At 45.2% G+C, this 18957-nt stretch overlaps 1 protein-coding gene across 3 annotated transcripts in view; it reads left to right on the top strand.

Moving 5' to 3' along the window:
- The window catches only part of ARHGEF18 (Rho/Rac guanine nucleotide exchange factor 18), a 194077-nt gene that overhangs the window by 41921 nt on the left and 133199 nt on the right, over positions 1-18957 (top strand). For 2 of the 3 annotated variants that reach the window (XM_073544064.1, XM_073544073.1), the window contains exon 1: positions 9211-9361. The exons of the other annotated variant lie outside the window; for it this stretch is intronic. In XM_073544064.1, the coding sequence (XP_073400165.1) occupies positions 9331-9361 (31 nt within the window). In that variant the 5' untranslated portion in view covers positions 9211-9330. Of the gene's footprint in view, positions 1-9210; positions 9362-18957 lie in introns of those variants that run through there. 3 annotated transcript variants of the gene reach the window in all.

Consider the following 18957-nt stretch of genomic DNA (forward strand, 5'->3'; position numbering starts at 1 on the left):
TATAGTCTATTTAGCAGCTCCTCTACCCTACATAGTCTATTTAGCAGCTCCTCTGCCCCATATGAAGTCTATGTAGCAACTCATCTGCCCCATATGAAGTCTATTTAGCAGCTCCTCGGCCCCACATGAAATCTAGATAATAGTTCCTCTGCCCCAAATAAATTCTATTTAGCAGCTCCTCTACCCTACATGAAGTCTATATAGCAACTTCTCTGCCCCATATGAAGTCTATATAGCAGCTCATCTGCCTCATATGGAGTCTATATAGCAGCTCTTTTCCCACATTGGAAGTCTATATAGCAGCTCCTTTACCCCATATGAAGTGTATATTGCAGCTCCTCTGCCTCATTTGAAGTGTATATAAGCAGCCCTCTGCCCTATATGAAGTCTACATAGCAGCTCCTCTGCCCCATATGGAGTCTATATAGCAGCTCCTCTGCCCCATATGGAGTCTATATAGCAGCTCCTCTGCCCCATATGAAGTCTATATAACAGCTCCTTTGCTCCATATGAAGTCTATATAGCAGCTCCTCCTCTGCCCCATATGAAGTCTATATAGCAGCTCCTCTGCCCCATATGAAGTCCTTTTAGCAGATCCTCTGCCCCATATGAAGTCTACATAGCAGCTCCTCTGCCCCATATAAAGTCTATTTAGCAGCTCCTCTACCCTACATAGTTATTTAGCAGCTCCTCTGCCCCACATGAAATCTATACAGCAACTTCTCAGGCCCATATGAAGTTAATTTAGCAGCTCCTCCACCCTACATGAAGTCTATATAGCAGCTCCTCTGCCCCATTTGAAGTCCATATAGCAGCTCCTCTGCCCCATATGAAGTCTATATAGCAGCTCCTCGGCCCCACATGAAATCTAGATAATAGTTCCTCTGCCCCAAATAAATTCTATTTAGTAGCTCCTCTACCCTACATGAAGTCTATATAGCAACTTCTCTGCCCCATATGAAGTCTGTATAGCAGCTCCTCTGCCTCATATGGAGTCTATATAGCAGCTCTTTTCCCACAATGGCAGTCTATATAGCAGCTCCTTTACCCCATATGAAGTGTATATTGCAGCTCCTCTGCCTCATTTGAAGTGTATATAAGCAGCTCCTCTGCCCCATATGGAGTCTATATAGCAGCTCCTCTGCCCCATATGAAGTCTACATAGCAGCTCCTCTGCCCCATATGAAGTCTATATAGCAGCTCCTCTGCCCCATATGGAGTCTATATAGCAGCTCATCTTCCCCATATGAAGTGTATATTGCAGCTCCTCTGCCCCATATGAAGTCTACAAAGCAGCTCCTTTGCCCCATATGGAGTCTATATAGAAGCTCCTCTGCCTCGTATGAAGTCTATATAGCAGCTCCTCTACCCCATATGAAGTCTATATAGCAGCTCCTCTGCCCCATATGAAGTCTATATAGCAGCTCCTCTGCCCCATATGAAGTCTATATAGCAGCTCCTCTGCCCCATATGAAGTCTATATAGCAGCTCCTCTGCCCCAAATGAAGTGTATATTGCCGCTCCTCTGCCTCGTATGAAGTCTATATAGCAGCTCCTCTGCCCCGTATGAAGTTTATATAGCAGCTCCTCTGCCCCGTATGAAGTCTATATAGCAGCTCCTCTGCCCCATTTGAAGTCCATATAGCAGCTCCTCTGCCCCATATGAAGTCTATATAGCAGCTCCTTGGCCCCACATGAAATCTAGATAATAGTTCCTCTTCCCCAAATAAATTCTTTTTAGCAGCTCCTCTACCCTACATGAAGTCTATATAGCAACTTCTCTGCCTCATATGGAGTCTATATAGCAGCTCTTTTCCCACATTGGAAGTCTATATAGCAGCTCCTTTCCCCCATATGAAGTGTATATTGCAGCTCCTCTGCCTCATTTGAAGTGTATATAAGCAGCTCCTCTGCCCCATATGGAGTCTATATAGCAGCTCCTCCTCTGCCCCATATGAAGTCTATAGAGCAGCTCCTCTGCCCATATGAAGTCCTTTTAGCAGATCCTCTGCCCCATATGAAGTCTACATAACAGCTCCTCTGCCCGAAAAAGTCTATTTAGCAGCTCCTCTGCCCCATATGAAGTCTATATAGCAACTCCTCTGCCCCATATAGTCTATTTAGCAGCTCCTCTACCCTACATAGTCTATTTAGCAGCTCCTCTGCCCCATATGAAGTCTATATAGCAACTCATCTGCCCCATATAGTCTATTTAGCAGCTCCTCTACCCTACATAGTCTATTTAGCAGCTCCTCTACCCTACATAGTCTATTTAGCAGTTCCTCTGCCCCATTTGAAGTCCATATAGCAGCTCCTCTGCCCCATATGAAGTCTATTTAGCAGCTCCTCGGCCACACATGAAATCTAGATAATAGTTCCTCTGCCCCAAATAAATTCTATTTAGCAGCTCCTCTACCCTACATGAAGTCTATATAGCAACTTCTCTGCCCCATATGAAGTCTATATAGCAGCTCCTCTGCCTCATATGGAGTCTATATAGCAGCTCTTTTCCCACATTGGAAGTCTATATAGCAGCTCCTTTCCCCCATATGAAGTGTATATTGCAGCTCCTCTGCCTCATTTGAAGTGTATATAAGCAGCCCTCTGCCCTATATGAAGTCTATATAGCAGCTCCTCTGCCCCATATGGAGTCTATATAGCAGCTCCTCTGCCCCATATGGAGTCTATATAGCAGCTCCCCTGCCCCATATGAAGTCTATATAACAGCTCCTTTGCTCCATATGAAGTCTATATAGCAGCTCCTCCTCTGCCCCATATGAAGTCTATATAGCAGCTCCTCTGCCCCATATGAAGTCCTTTTAGCAGATCCTCTGCCCCATATGAAGTCTACATAGCAGCTCCTCTGCCCCATATAAAGTCTATTTAGCAGCTCCTCTACCCTACATAGTCTATTTAGCAGCTCCTCTGCCCCACATGAAATCTATACAGCAACTTCTCAGGCCCATATGAAGTTAATTTAGCAGCTCCTCCACCCTACATGAAGTCTATATAGCAGCTCCTCTGCCCCATTTGAAGTCCATATAGCAGCTCCTCTGCCCCATATGAAGTCTATATAGCAGCTCCTCGGCCCCACATGAAATCTAGATAATAGTTCCTCTGCCCCAAATAAATTCTATTTAGTAGCTCCTCTACCCTACATGAAGTCTATATAGCAACTTCTCTGCCCCATATGAAGTCTGTATAGCAGCTCTTTTCCCACAATGGCAGTCTATATAGCAGCTCCTTTACCCCATATGAAGTGTATATTGCAGCTCCTCTGCCTCATTTGAAGTGTATATAAGCAGCTCCTCTGCCCCATATGGAGTCTATATAGCAGCTCCTCTGCCCCATATGAAGTCTACATAGCAGCTCCTCTGCCCCATATGAAGTCTATATAGCAGCTCCTCTGCCCCATATGGAGTCTATATAGCAGCTCATCTGCCCCATATTAAGTGTATATTGCAGCTCCTCTGCCCCATATGAAGTCTACAAAGCAGCTCTTTTGCCCCATATGGAGTCTATATAGAAGCTCCTCTGCCTCGTATGAAGTCTATATAGCAGCTCCTCTACCCCATATGAAGTCTATATAGCAGCTCCTCTGCCCCATATGAAGTCTATATAGCAGCTCCTCTGCCCCATATGAAGTCTATATAGCAGCTCCTCTGCCCCATATGAAGTCTATATAGCAGCTCCTCTGCCCCATATGAAGTCTATATAGCAGCTCCTCTGCCCCATATGAAGTCTATATAGCAGCTTTTCTGCCCCATATGAAGTCTATATAGCAGCTCCTCTGCCCCAAATGAAGTGTATATTGCCGCTCCTCTGCCTCGTATGAAGTCTATATAGCAGCTCCTCTGCCCCGTATGAAGTTTATATAGCAGCTCCTCTGCCCCGTATGAAGTCTATATAGCAGCTCCTCTGCCCCGTATGAGTTTATATAGCAGCTCCTCTGCCCCGTATGAAGTCTATATAGCAGCTCCTCTGCCCCGTATGAAGTCTATATAGCAGCTCCTCTGCCCCATATGAAGTCTAAATAGCAGCTCCTCTGCCCCATATGAAGCCTAAATTGCAGCTCCTCTGCCCCATATGAAGTCTATATAGCAGCTCCTCTGCCCCATATGAAGTCTATATAGCAGCTCCTCTGCCCCATATGGAGTCTATATAGAAGCTCCTCTGCCCCATATGGAGTCTATATAGAAGCTCCTCTGCCCCATATGGAGTCTATATAGCAGCTCCTCTGCCCCATATGAAGTGTATATTGCAGCTCCTCTGCCCCATATGGAGTCTAATGGAGTCTATATAGCAGCTCCTTTGCCCCATATGGAGTCTATATAGCAGCTCCTCTGCCTCGTATGAAGTCTATATAGCAGCTCCTCTCCCCATATGAAGTCTATATAGCAGTTCTTCTGCCCCATATGAAATCTATATAGCAGCTCCTCTGCCCCATTTGAAGTCTATATAGAAGCTCCTCGGCCCCATATGAAGTCTATATAGCAGCTCCTCTCCCCATCCCCATATGAAGTCTATATAGCAGCTCCTCTCCCCATATGAAGTCTATATAGCAGCTCCTCTGCCCCATATGAAGTGTATAGAGAAGCTCCTCTGCCCCATATGAAGTCTACATAGTTGCTCCTCTGCCCCATATGAAGTCTATATAGCAGCTCTTCTGCCCCATATGAAGTCTATATAGCAGCTCCTCTGGCCCATATGAAGTGTATATAGCAGCTCCTCTGCCCCATATGAAGTGTATATAGCAGCTCCTCTGCCTCGTATGAAGTCTATATAGCAGCTCCTCTCCCCATATGAAGTCTATATAGCAGTTCTTCTGCCCCATATGAAATCTATATAGCAGCTCCTCTGCCCCATTTGAAGTCTATATAGAAGCTCCTCGGCCCCATATGAAGTCTATATAGCAGCTCCTCTCCCCATCCCCATATGAAGTCTATATAGCAGCTCCTCTCCCCATATGAAGTCTATATAGCAGCTCCTCTGCCCCATATGAAGTGTATAGAGAAGCTCCTCTGCCCCATATGAAGTCTACATAGTTGCTCCTCTGCCCCATATGAAGTCTATATAGCAGCTCTTCTGCCCCATATGAAGTCTATATAGCAGCTCCTCTGGCCCATATGAAGTGTATATAGCAGCTCCTCTGCCCCATATGAAGTGTATATAGCAGCTCCTCTCCCCATCCCCATATGAAGTCTATATAGCAGCTCCTCTCCCCATATTAAGTCTATATAGCAGCTCCTCTCCCCATCCCCATATGAAGTCTATATAGCAGCTCCTCTCCCCATATGAAGTGTATATAGCAGCTCCTCTGCCCCATATGAAGTGCATATAGCAGCTCCTCTGCCCCATATGAAGTGCATATAGCAGCTCCTCTGCCCCATATGAAGTCTATATAGCAGCTCCTCTGGCCCATATGAAGTCTATATAGCAGCTCCTCTGGCCCATATGAAGTGTATATAACAGCTCCTCTGCCCCATATGAAGTCTATATAGCAGCTCCTCTGCCCCATATGGAGTCTATATATAGCAGCTCCTCTCCCCATATGGAGTCTATATAGCAGCTCCTCTGCCCCATATGGAGTCTATATAGCAGTTCTTCTGCTCGGAGTGAATGAAGTCTACAGTTGTGGCTAAAAGCTTTGAGAACTACACACATTTTACTGTTCACTAAGTTATTGCTGCATTGGTGTTTCTAGACCTTTTCGGCAGAAGTCTCTATGGTTACTCAAGTCCAATTACAAGCCTTTTGTACACTTTTATAGACAAATACATCAAGTTTATGTAAAGACTCAGTATTTAGTGCGGACCCTTATTTTTCCGGATTTCTGACCTTCGCCCTGACATGCTGGATGTCATCTTCTGGGCCAGACCCCGACCGATGACCCTTTATTGTCTAATCAGTGTGGAGCTGATCACAGTTTCTGTGCCTCTTTGTCCTATCGCTGCCTGAGGATTGTCCACAGGTTGTCGGTGGGCCTGATGTCTGGGGCGTTTTCTGGCCATGGACTGATAATTTCAATGTCTTGATCACCGAGCCACTCAGTTGCCACTTTTGCCTTGTGACATGACGATCCATCATGCCGGAGAATCCAGTGTTCACCACCATAGTGCTTCTGGATGGCCACCAGCTGGATTTGGCCCAGAATCTGATATCCAGCAGGAGTCCTGAACCGTAAGGGACATCACAGTAGATATTGAGTCTTTCCATAAACTTGATTTATTTGGCAATAAAAGTGTTAGGCTGCGTTCACACGTTCAGGTTTTTTCGCATTTTCGCGGCGGTTTTTACCCAGCGATTTTGTCGCAAAAATGCAAAAAAACAGCATCCCATGCATTCCTATGGGATTCCACAATGCTGTGGTAATGCTGCAGATTTTACTGCGGCGGAATCGCATCCCGGAAAAATCCGCAGCATGCTCATTAATTTGCAAAATTACGGTGATTCCGCCCACATAGGAATGCATTGTTCTGCTTACTTTCCCCATGTGGCTGTGCCTACCATGCAAAAAGTAAGAACATTTGCGGATGGCACTCAAGGTCCGGAGGAGAGGAGACTGTCCCCCGGGCTCTGGGTACCATATCCCTGTAAAAAATAGAATTAAAATAAAAAATTGGGGTATATTCACCTTCCGACGTCCCGCGCGGCGTCCCCAGGCTTCAGCAATACACGCGGCAGGTCCCGTTCCCAGTGATGCATTGCGATGACCTTTGCTGACGTCGCGTCTCGCGATACTGTAGCGGTCTCGCGAAACCGCCACGTCATCGCAATGCATCACTGGGAACGGGACCTGCCTGAGCATCGCAGAGGCCTGGGAACGTTGCACGGGACGTTGGAAGGTGAATATAACCCGATTTTTTAAATTATTTTTTACATTACACTGTTACAAATTATTATGCAAATGATATTTTTCTCTGATTTTCCTAAATAGTCGGTACAAATGACAGTCAGTCTAATAAAAGTCATCACCCGTTAGAGTATACATCGAATTTTATTGAAGAAACCTCCCAATAATAACAGTATAATCTCCAAAATGAATAAAAACTCAGAATGCACTGTTCCAAATTATTAGGCACCATAGAATTTCTAAACACTTGATATGTTTTACAGAACTGAAAATGCTCATTTGTGGAATGTGCAGCATTAGGAGGTCACATTCACTGAACAAAAAAGCTATTTAACTCCAAAACATCCTAACAGGCCAAGTTACATGTTTACATAGGAACCCTTCTTTGATATCACCTTCACAAGTCTTGCATCCATTGAGCTTGTGAGTTTTGGAGAGTTTCTGCTTGTATTTCTTTGCATGAAGTCAGAATAGCCTCCCAGAGCTGCTGTTTTGATGTGAACTGCCTCCCACCCTCATAGATCTTTTGCTTGATGATACTCCAAAGGTTCTCTATAGGGTTGAGGTCAGGGGAAGATGGTGGCCACACCATGAGTTTATCTCCTTTTATGCCCATAGCAGCCAATGACTCAGAGGTATTCTTGCAGCATGAGATGGTGCAGTGTCATGCATGAAGAGGATTTGGCTCCTGAAGGCACATTTCTGCTTTTTATACCATGGAAGACAGCTGTCAGTCAGAAACTCTATATACTTTGCAGAGGTCATTTTCACACCTTCAGGAACCTTTAAGAGCCCTACCAGCTGTTTCCCCATGATTCCGGCCCAAAACATGACTCCTCCTCCTCCTTGCTGACATCGCAGCCTTGTTGGGACATAGTGGCCATCCACCAACCATCCACTATTTCATCCATCTGGACCATCCAGGGTTGCTCCACACTCATCAGTAAACAAGACTGTTTGAAAATTAGTCTTCATGTATGTCTGGGCCCACTGCAACCTTTTCTGCTTGTGAACACTGTTTAGGGGTGGCCGAATAGTAGGTTTATGCACCACAGCATGCCTTTGAAGGATCCTACACCTTGAGGTTCGAGGGACTCCAGAGGCACCAGCAGCTTTAAATATCTGTTTGCTGGTTTGTAATAGCTTTTTAGCAGCTGCTCTCTTAATCCGATGAACTTGCCTGGCAGAAACCTTCCTCATTCTGCCTTTATCAGCACGAACACATCTGTGCTCAGAATCAACCACAAATCGCTTAACAGTACGATGATCACGTTTAAATTTTTGGGAAATATCTAATGTTTTCATCTCATGACCAAGGCATTGCACTATTTGATGCTTTTCAGCAGCAGAGAGATCCTTTTTCTTTCCTAAATTCCTTGAAACCTCTGCCCTGCTTAATAATGTGGAACATCATTCTTAAGTAGTTTTCCTTTAATTGAGCTCATCTTGTAAACTAATTATCACAGGCGTTTGAGATTGATTTCAGTGATCCAAAGAACCCTGATACACAATAACATCTATGAGTTTATTTGAAAAACAAAAAATAACATCTTTATGACACTTAAATCTAATTTGCATAATAATTTGGAACACAGTGTATATCTTTTTACTACTAATACTGCATAGGCAGCCTCAATAGTAAAAAGTTGGTCACACTCGTCAAACACTATGTTTGACGAGTGTGACCAACCTGTCAATCAGTTCTCCAAGCGATGCTACAGATCGCTTGGAAAACGCTAACTTTCTGTAAGCTAATTACGCTTGCAAATCGCTAGTTTTTCAGCGGGAATTTAAAATGTGATTTTCCCACGGAATGGAATTCCAGAATTCTCGCGGTAACTTCCACGGGAATTCCGCTACGTGTGAACTTAGCCCAAAACTTATGAAATGATTATAATTGCACTTCAGTAACCATAGAAACAGCGATTAGATCTAAAACAAACAGTGAAAACCGAAATGTGTGTCATTCTGACAGGTTGTGCAGAGAGCAGCCATTGTCCTGAAGAGTGGTGCTCTGCCGCCATCTAGTGGTGGGAACAATAGGTGACATGTTGGCTCTGCTGTATGTACCGGTCACTCAGGTGGTGGCATTATTTACCGCAGCGCGTATCTCGTCCGCACACAGCACGGAGGCGCCAGCGGACCCATAGCGTCACACGGAGTGGCCTCTGTACCGTGCCACGTCCGTGCCCCGCACCGGTGTGGATACATGTACAATAGAGGCGCAGGTAGCACAGCACTCGCCGTCCGCCTCCCTCTCCAGGACCGGAAATGCCCCTCCTCCATACTTCCGCTTCCCGGTGACCCCGTCAGGTGGAGTCCGGTGTGCTCGGGAGCGCGGAGCAGGTATTGTCCCGGTGTGGCTGATGGGTGCGAGGCTTTGTCTCTGGGGATGAGCCCCTGTGTGCGGCGGGCACCCTGCGGGGTGCTGGAGGGGGATATGATACGGCCTGCGGGTACGGGGTGTACCACCCGTGATGCCAGTGTGTGACCGGCTGTCAGTGACAGGTGCGGTGTTATAACCATGGCAACGGGTGTCAGCAGCTGGCGGGTCAGCCTTATAGGAGGGTGACAGCTCTGCCCGACCTTTGGCTTGGCTACAAGATGCCCGTGTATGAGGCCCCTGCTGAGATCTGGAATTGGGGGCACAGCAGGGGGCTGCCTCATTCATTAGCTGTGCGACGTGTATGGCTATGTGCACACGGTGCGGTTTCTGCTGCGTTTCCGCAGCGGTTTTGCCCCTGCGGAAACGCAGCAGTTCCACTGACCAAGTACAATACAATGTAACCCTATGGGGTTTCAAAAACGCTGTGCTGACGGTGCAGTTTTTTCCGCGCGGTTTTGCTGCGGTTTACAAACCGCAGCATGTCAATTGTTTGTGCAGTTTCCGACCTCTACCATAGTAGAGGTGTGAAACCGCAGCGCAAAACCGCAGGCCAAAACGCAGGAAAACCGCAGGTCACTTTACCTGCGTTTCCGCGCGGGAAAAACCGCAGCGGAATCCGCAACGTGTGCACATAGCCTTAGAGGACCCGTACTGGTTAGATGTGTATTGTCATACCTACACCTGGCCGCCTACGCAGAGCGCTGTGTGTACACCTGGCCGCCTACGCAGAGCGCTGTGTGTACACTTGGCCGCCTACGCAGAGCGCTGTGTGTACACCTGGCCGCCTACGCAGAGCGCTGTGTGTACACCTGGCCGCCTACGCAGAGCGCTGTGTTCTGTCGTTATGATCCACTTAATGTTGGCCCCATAAGAGTTTCCTTTTCCTCTTGTGGTATGCGCTGCCTGTTTTTGCGCTGATATCTGTGAAGTGGTGCACTTGGTTCATGAATTGCATGTTTAGCTCACTATATTGTCTCCCAAATATCTGGCGCTCGTAAATTCACCCCAGTGTGGGCTCAGAGGCGCAAATTAAAAAAATAATGTACAAATAGAAAATAGATTAAAAAAAAAAACCCATAAAATAAACAAAAGGTGCAACTGGAATATGTACCCATTAGTCTTTTACAATAGTGATTTACCTCTGGAAAAGGTAGCGTCATCTTGGCCTCGGGGATTCCCTGTTGACATTGCTCGCTTCATTACCTGGAAGTGGTTGTTATGGGGAATAATGACATGCCTGACATATTTGTGAAGGATTCGCAGTCTGTCATCCCTTATGTAATGATGACACCAGCAGAGCTTAGTCATCACATCACATGTCTTGGTATTTTCCCTGTCAATGTGAAGATCAAAGGCTCCAGATGTAGCCACCTTGCCTAGTTGTTATATTTCTCCAGAGCCTTGTGATTAGAGATGGACAGACGGCTGGATGTTCAGGTCTGGCGGGTTTGGCCAAACATTTACTAAAAGTTCAGGTACCAGAACAATATCCAGACCCCATTCACTTGAATGGGGGGCCCAAACATCCAGCCTTTGCCACGCTGTTATTTGCAAACACAGCTTCTGATCGACGGTAAAATCATCACTGACGGACAGACAGCTGCGGTTCCCATACTGTCAAAAGACAGGGGGTATAAAGCTTACCTCCGGTCACTGGCGTCAGCTGATGGGACTACTGCTCCCATCAGCCGACGCCTGCTGCCACTAATAACGTTGAGAGCAGCAGCTGCTGATGGGAGTATTCCTCAGCTGGCAGTTGCTATGTGAATAATTTTTTAAAAAATGGCGTGGGTTCCTCTGTATTTTTGATAAACAGCCAGGCAACGCTCGCAGCTGGAGCTGCATCCCTCAACTGTCAGCTTCAGCAAGGTTGGTTATCAAGAATAGAGAGGTCCTCAAGCCGTATTTTTTAAAATTATTTAAATAAATAATTTTAAAAAACGACATGGGGTCCCCCCCATTTTTGACAACCAGCTAAGCTAAAGCAGACAGCTGGGGGCTGGTAAGGGGCCATAAATATTGGGGCTCCCCCCAGCCTAAAGATAGCAGCCTGTAGCCACCCAGAAAAGGTGCATCTATTAGATGTGCCAATTTTGTTGCTTTTCCCGGCTCTTCCCACTTGCCCTGTAACACTGGCAAGTGGTGTTCATATTTGTGGGGTTAATGTCACCTTTGTATTTTCCGGTAACATGAAGGCCATGGCTTAGTAATGGAGAGGTGTCTGTAAAATACCTCTCCATTACTAATCCTATATCTGATAAATAACCACACAGCCAGAATAAAGTCTTATATTTGAAATAAAGCAGAACACTTTTACTTTTTTATTTAAAAATAAAAAACAGTTATACTCACCTAACGCCTAATTCCACCGAAGCCCTTGTTGTCCTGTAATAAAACAAAAATAAAAACCGCAATATCCCTCACCTGTCTGTCGTTCTGTCCCCTGCCGTAATCCATGTCTGGGGGATAAACATTTTTTAACCTGGACGATTCCAAGACGAGACCACCCAGGCTGAGAACCACTGGGAAGTGAGCTTCTGTGAGTGCTGCCTCCCTGACTAGCGGTGACATCATCAAGGTTACTGCCGATCACTGAGGCTGCATTCCCAGCTGGGCTGAACTGCGGTGACCTCAGTGAGATTCCCACTAGCACAGGGAGAAAGTCTCATGGTGCAGAGGCGAGTTTACCCCAGTTCAAATTCACTACGGTGAAATTCTCCTGGTGAATTGCTGTGAACTCACCTCTGCACCGTGAAACTCCCTGTGCTAGCGGGAATCTCACTGAGGTCACCGCAGTTCTGGCTGGCTGGGAATGCAGCCTCAGTGATTGGCAGTAGCCTTGATGATTTCACCTCTAGTCATTGAGGCTGTGCTCTCAGCAGCTCATTTCCTAGTGGTTCTCAGCCTGGACAGTCGCAGAAGACAGCGCGACAAACATCTGGTGTTCGGGGCCCTGAACTCAAACAGTAACATGGACTTCCTGCTGAAGTCCATGTTCGGTACGGACACCGAACTTTACTGTTTTGGGTTTGTCCATCTCTACTTGTGATCAATACGTGATCCTCAACCTGTAATGTTGGATTCAATATTTGCAACAGAAGCACGATACAACTGCCACTCTTATCTGTTGATCAACGTTAATTGATGACATGGCTAACGGGTTTCCTGGTTCTTAATGTTTGGGGTCTTTCTACCTGTGTTTATAAAATAAGTAGAAAAAGTCAGAGCAGTGAGATAGATATATATATATATACACACACACACACACACACACACACACACACACACACACACACACACACACGTTCCAAATTATTATGCAAATTGGTTTTAAGTGTTATAGCGGTTTTTTTTTGTTTGTTTTTTAATGAAACCCATTGATGGTATTGTGTCCCAGGGTTCTTTGGATCACTGAAATCAATCTCAGATACCTGTGATAATTAGTTTGCCATGTGAGCCCAATAAAAGGAAAGCTGGATGTTCCACACTATTGAGCAGGCCAGAGTTTTCAAGTAACATGGGAAAGAGAAAAAGGATGTCTCTGCTGCTGAAAAGCATCAAATAGTGCAATGCCTTGATCAAGGGATGAAAACATTAGATATTTCCCGAAAACTTAAGCATGTTCATCGTACTGTTAATGTTAAGAGATTTGTGGCTGATTCTGAGCACAGACGTGTTTGTGCTGATAAAGGCAGAATGAGGAAGGTTTCTGCCAGGCAAGTTCATCGGATTAAGAGAGCAGCTGCAAAAAAGCCATTACAAACCAGCAAACAGATATTTGAAACTGCTGGTGCCTCTGGAGTCCTTCGAACTTCAAGGTGTAGGATCCTTCAAAGGCATGCTGTGGTGCATAAACCCACTATTCAGCCACCCCTAAACAGTGCTCACAAGCAGAAAAGGTTGCAGTGGGCCCAGACATACATGAAGACTAATTTTCAAACAGTCTTGTTTACTGATGAGTGTCGAGCAACCCTGGATGGTTCAGATGGATGGAGTAGTGGATGGTTGGTGGATGGCCACCATATCCCAACAAGGCTGCGACGTCAGCAAGGAGGTGGAGTAGTCGTGTTTTGGGCCGAAATCATGGGGAAACAGCTGGTAGGGCCCTTTAACCCCTTCCCGACCTGTGACACAGCGTATGCGTCATGAAAGTCGGTGCCAATCCTACCTATGACGCATACCCTGTGTCATGAATTCAAAGCCCCCCTGCGGGTCGGGTGACCGGGGTCAATGAAAGGTCACCTGACCCGCAGATACAGGGGGCTTTGTAATTCACCACAGGGGGCGTCGCTTCGCCCCCACGTGGCTACGATCGCTCTGATTGGCTGTTAAAAGTGAAACAGCCAATCAGAGCGATAGTAATATTTCATCAATGAAAATTGATGAAATATTACAATCCAGCCATGGCCGATGCTGCTGTAGCATCGGACATGGCTGGAGACACCGATTCGACCCCCCCCCCATCGGCGATGGCCCCCCCCGCCACTGAATGACAGCGGCGATCTGCCGCCGCTGTCATCATCTGCCCCCCATCCCATTCCCTCCGCTCCCCGCCAGCTTCTGATAACCCCCTCACCCACTCTCACCGCCACCCCGGCACCTTCTAAGTCCCCCTGTCGCTCCCGGTGTCCGGCGGGTTCGGTTCATGGGCACCGCTATCTTGGAAAATGGCTGCAGATTCCATTATTTCATTTTGATCACTCTCACAGTGATCAAAATGAAATAAAAAGTAAATGAACCCCCCAATTATCACCCCCATAGGTAGGCATAACTAATAAAATAAAGAAAATATTTTTATTTTTATTTTTCCATCAGGGTTAGGGTTAGGGTTGGAAAGAGGGTTAGGGTTGAAATTAGGGTTAGGGTTGAAATTAGGGTTAGGGTTGAAATTAGGGTTAGGGTAGGAATTAGGGTTAGGGTAGGAATTAGGGTTAGGGTAGGAATTAGGGTTAGGGTAGGAATTAGGGTTAGGGTAGGAATTAGGGTTAGGGTAGGAATTAGGGTTAGGGTTGGAATTAGGGTTAGGCTTGTGGTTAGTGTTATGGTTAGTGTTGGGGTTAGGGGTGTGTTGGGGTTAGGTTTATGGTTAGGGTTGGGATTAGGGTTAGGGATGTGTTGGGGTTAGGGTTGTGGTTAGGGGTGTGTTGGGGTTAGGGTTGGAGTTAGAATTGAGGGGTTTCCACTGTTTAGGCACATCAGGGGGTTTCCAAACGCGATATGGTGCAACCTTTGATTCCAGCCAATTTTGCGTTAAAAAAGTCAAACGGTGCTCCCCCCCTTCCAAGCCCCGACGTGTGCCCAAACAGTGGTTTACCCCCACATATGGGGTATCAGCGTACTCAGGAAAAATTGCACAACAACTTTTGGGGTCTAATTTCTCCTGTTACCCTTGGGAAAATAAAAAATTGGGGGCTAAAAAATTATTTTTGTGGAAAAAAGTTTTTTTCATTTTCACGTCTCTGCATTATAAACTTCAGTGAAGCACTTGGGGGTTGAAAGTGCTCACCATACATCAGGGGCTCTGCAAACGTAATGACGACCGCAGACTATTCCATCAAAGTCTGCATTTCAAAACGTCACTACTTCCATTCCGAGCCCTGACGTATGCCCAAACAATGGTTCCCCCGCACATATGGGGTATCAGCGTACTCAGGACAAACTGGACAACAACTTTTGGGGTCCAATTTATCCTGTTACCCTTGTGAAAATAAAAAATTGCGGGCTAAAAATCATTTTTTTTGAGGGAAAAAAATGATTTTTTATTTTCACGGCTCCGCGTTATAAACTTCTGTGAAGCACTTGGGGGTTCAAGGTGCTCACCACACATCTAGATAAGTTCCTTGGGGGGTCTAGTTTCCAAAATGGGGTCACTTGTGGGGGGTTTCTACTATTTAGGCAGACGGGGCTCAGCAAATGTAACATGACGCCCGCAGGCCATTCCATCAAAGTCAGCATTTCAAAATGTCACTACTTCCCTGCTGAGACCCTACGTGTGCCCAAACAGTGGTTCCCCCCCACATATGGGGTACCAGCGTACTCAGGACAAACTGGACAACAACTTTTGGGGTCCAATTTCTCCTGTTACCCTTGTGAAAATAAAAAATTGCGAGCTAAAATTCATTTTTTGAGGAAAAAAAAAATTTTTTATTTTCATGGCTCTGCGTTACAATCTTCTGTGAAGCACTTCGGGGTTCAAGGTGCTCACCACACATCTAGGCAAGTTCCTTATGGGGTCTAGTTTCCAAAATGGGGTCACTTGTGGGGGGGGGTTTCCACAGTTTAGGTACATCAAGGGCTCTGCAAATGTAACATGATGCCCGCTGACCATTCCATCAAAGTCTGCATACCAAAACGTCACTACTTCCCTTCCGAGCCCTGACGTGTGCCCATACAGTGGTCATCCCCCACATATGGGGTATCAGCGTACTCAGGGCAAACTGGAAAACAACTTTTGGGGTCCAATTTATCCTGGTACCCTTGTGAAAATAAAAAATTGCCGACTAAAAAATTTTTTTTTAGGAAAAAAAAAAGATTTTTTATTTTCACTGCTCTGCATTATAAACTTCTGTGAATCACCTGGGGGTTCAAAGTGCTCACTATGCATCTACATAAGTTCCTTAGGGGGTCTAGTTTCCAAAATGGGGTCACTTGTGGGGGAGCTCCAAAGTTTAGGCACACAGGGGATCTCCAAACACGACATGGTGTCCGCTAACGATTGGAGCTAATTTTCACTTCAAAAAGTCAAATGGCGCTCATTCCCTTCTGCGCCCTGCCGTGCACCCAAACAGTGGTTCCCCCCACATATGGGGTACCAGCGTACTCAGGACAAACTGGAAAACAACTTTTGGGGTCCAATTTATCCTGGTACCCCTGTGAAAATAAAAAATTGCCGCCTAAAAAATTTTTTTTTTTAGGAAAAAAAAAAGATTTTTTATTTTCACTGCTCTGCATTATAAACTTCTGTGAGGCACTTAGGGGTTCAAAGTGCTCACTACACATCTAGATAAGTTCCTTAAGGGGTCTAGTTTCCAAAATGGTGTCACTTGTGGGGGAGCTCCAATGTTTAGGCATACAGGGGCTCTCCAAACGCGACATGGTGTCCGATAACGATTGGAGCTAATTTTCCATTCAAAAAGTCAAATGGCGCTCCTTCCCTTCCGGGCCCTGCCGTGCACCCATACAGTAGTTTATGACCACATATGAGGTATTGGTGTGCTCAGGAGAAATTGCCCAACAAATTTTAGGATCCATTTTATCCTGTTGCCCATGTGAAAATGAAAAAACTGAGGCTAAAAGATAATTTTTGTGAAAAAAAAGTACTTTTTTTTTTTTTTTTTTTACGAATCAATTTGAGAAGCACTTGGGGGTTCAAAGTGTTCACTATGCATCTAGATAAGTTCCTTGGGGGGGTCTAGTTTCCAAAATGGGGTCACTTGTGGGGGAGCTCCAGTGTTTAGGCACACAGTGACTCTCCAAACGCGACATGGCAAGCGCTAAATATTCCAGCATATTTTCCATTCAAAAAGTCAAATGGCGCTCCTTCCCTTCTGAGCCCTGCTGTGCGCCCAAACAGTGGTTTATGACCACATATGAGGTATCGGTGTACTCAGGGGAAATTGCCCAACAAATTTTAGGATCCATTTTATCCTGTTGCCCATGTGAAAATGAAAAAATTGATGCTGAAAGGAAATTTGTGTTGGAAAAATTAAAATGTCCATTTTTTCCTTCCACATTGCTTTAGCTGCTGTGAAACACCTGAAGGGTTAATAATCTTCTTGAATGCGGTTTTGAGTAGCTTGAGGGGTTCAGTTTTTAGAATGGTGTCACTTTTGGGTATTTTCTGCCATATAGACCCCTCAAAGTGACTTCAAATGTGAGGTGGTCCCTAAAAAAAAATGGTTTTGTAAATTTTGTTGTAAAAATGAGAAATCGCTGGTTAACTTTTAACCCTTATAACGTCCTAACAAAAAAAATTTTGCTTCCAAAATTGTGCTGATGTAAAGTAGACATGTGGGAAATGTTATTTAGTAACTATTTTGTGTCACATAACTCTCTAGTTTAACAGAATAAAAATTTGAAAATTGCGAAATTTTCAAAATTTTCGCCAAATTTCTGATTTTTTCACAAATAAACGCAAAAAGTATCGACCTAAATTTACCACTAACATGAAGCCCAATATGTCACGAAAAAACAATCTCAGAATCGCTAGGATGCGTTGAAGCGTTCCAGAGTTATTACCTCATAAAGGGACACTGGTCAGAATTGCAAAAAATGGCCAGGTCATTAAGGTCAAAATAGGCTGGGTCATGAAGGGGTTAAGGTTCCTGAAGGTGTGAAAATGACCTCTGCAAAGTATATAGAGTTTCTGACTGACAACTTTCTTCCATGGTATAAAAAGCAGAAATGTGCCTTCAGGAGCCAAATCATCTTCATGCAAGACAATGCACCATCTCATGCTGCAAGAAATACCTCTGAGTCATTGGCTGCTATGGGCATAAAAGGAGATAAACTCATGGTGTGGCCACCATCTTCCCCTGACCTCAACCCTGTAGAGAACCTTTGGAGTATCATCAAGCAAAAGATCTATGAGGGTGGGAGGCAGTTCACATCAAAACAGCAGCTCTGGGAGGCTATTCTGACTTCATGCAAAGAAATACAAGCAGAAACTCTCCAAAACTCACAAGCTCAATGGATGCAAGACTTGTGAAGGTGACATCAAAGAAAGGTTCCTATGTTAACATGTAACTTGGCCTGTTAGGATGTTTTGGAGTTAAATAGCTTTTTTGTTCAGTGACTGTGACCTCCTAAAGCTGCAAATTCCACAAATGAGCATTTTCAGTTCTGTAAAACATATCAAATGTTTAGAAATTCTACGGTGCCTAATAATTTGGAACAGTGCATTCTGAGTTTTTATTCATTTTGGAGATTATACTGTTATCATTGGGAGGTTTCTTCAATAAAATTCGATGCATACTCTAACAGGTGAGGACGATTATTAGACTGACTGACATTTGCACCGACCATTTAGGAAAATCAGAGAAAAATATCATTTGCATAATAATTTGAAACATGGTGTATACACTCACTGGCCACTTTATTAGGTACACCATGCTAGTAAGGGGTTGGAGCCCCTTTTGCCTTCAGAACTGCCTCAATTCTTCGTGGCAGAGATTCAACAAGGTGCTGGAAGCATTCCTCAGAGATTTTGGACCATATTGACATGATGGCATCACACAGTTGGCGCAGATTTGTCGGCTGCACATCCCTGATGCGAATCTCCCGTTCCACCACATCCCAAAGATGCTCTATTGGATTGAGATCTGGTGACTGAGGAGGCCATTTGAGTACAGTAAACTCATTGTCATGTTCAAGAAACCAATCTGAGATGATTCGAGCTTTATGACATGGCGCATTATCCTGCTGAAAGTAGCCATCAGATGTTGGGTACATTGTGGTCATAAAGGGATGGACATGGTCAGCAACAATACTCAGGTAGGCTGTGGCGTTGCAACGATGCTCAATTGGTACCAAGGGGCCCAAAGAGTGCCCAGAAAAAATTCCCCACACCATGACACCACCACCACCAGCCTGAACCGTTGATACAAGGCAGGATGGATCCATGCTTTCATGTTGTTTACGCCAAATTCTGACCCTACCATCCGAATGTCGCAGCAGAAATCGAGACTCATCAGACCAGGCAACGTTTTTCCAATCTTCT

This window comes from Dendrobates tinctorius, unplaced genomic scaffold, assembly GCF_039654945.1.
Source record: "Dendrobates tinctorius isolate UK_male_01 unplaced genomic scaffold, ASM3965494v1 ptg000011l, whole genome shotgun sequence".
Lineage (NCBI taxonomy): Eukaryota > Metazoa > Chordata > Amphibia > Anura > Dendrobatidae > Dendrobates > Dendrobates tinctorius.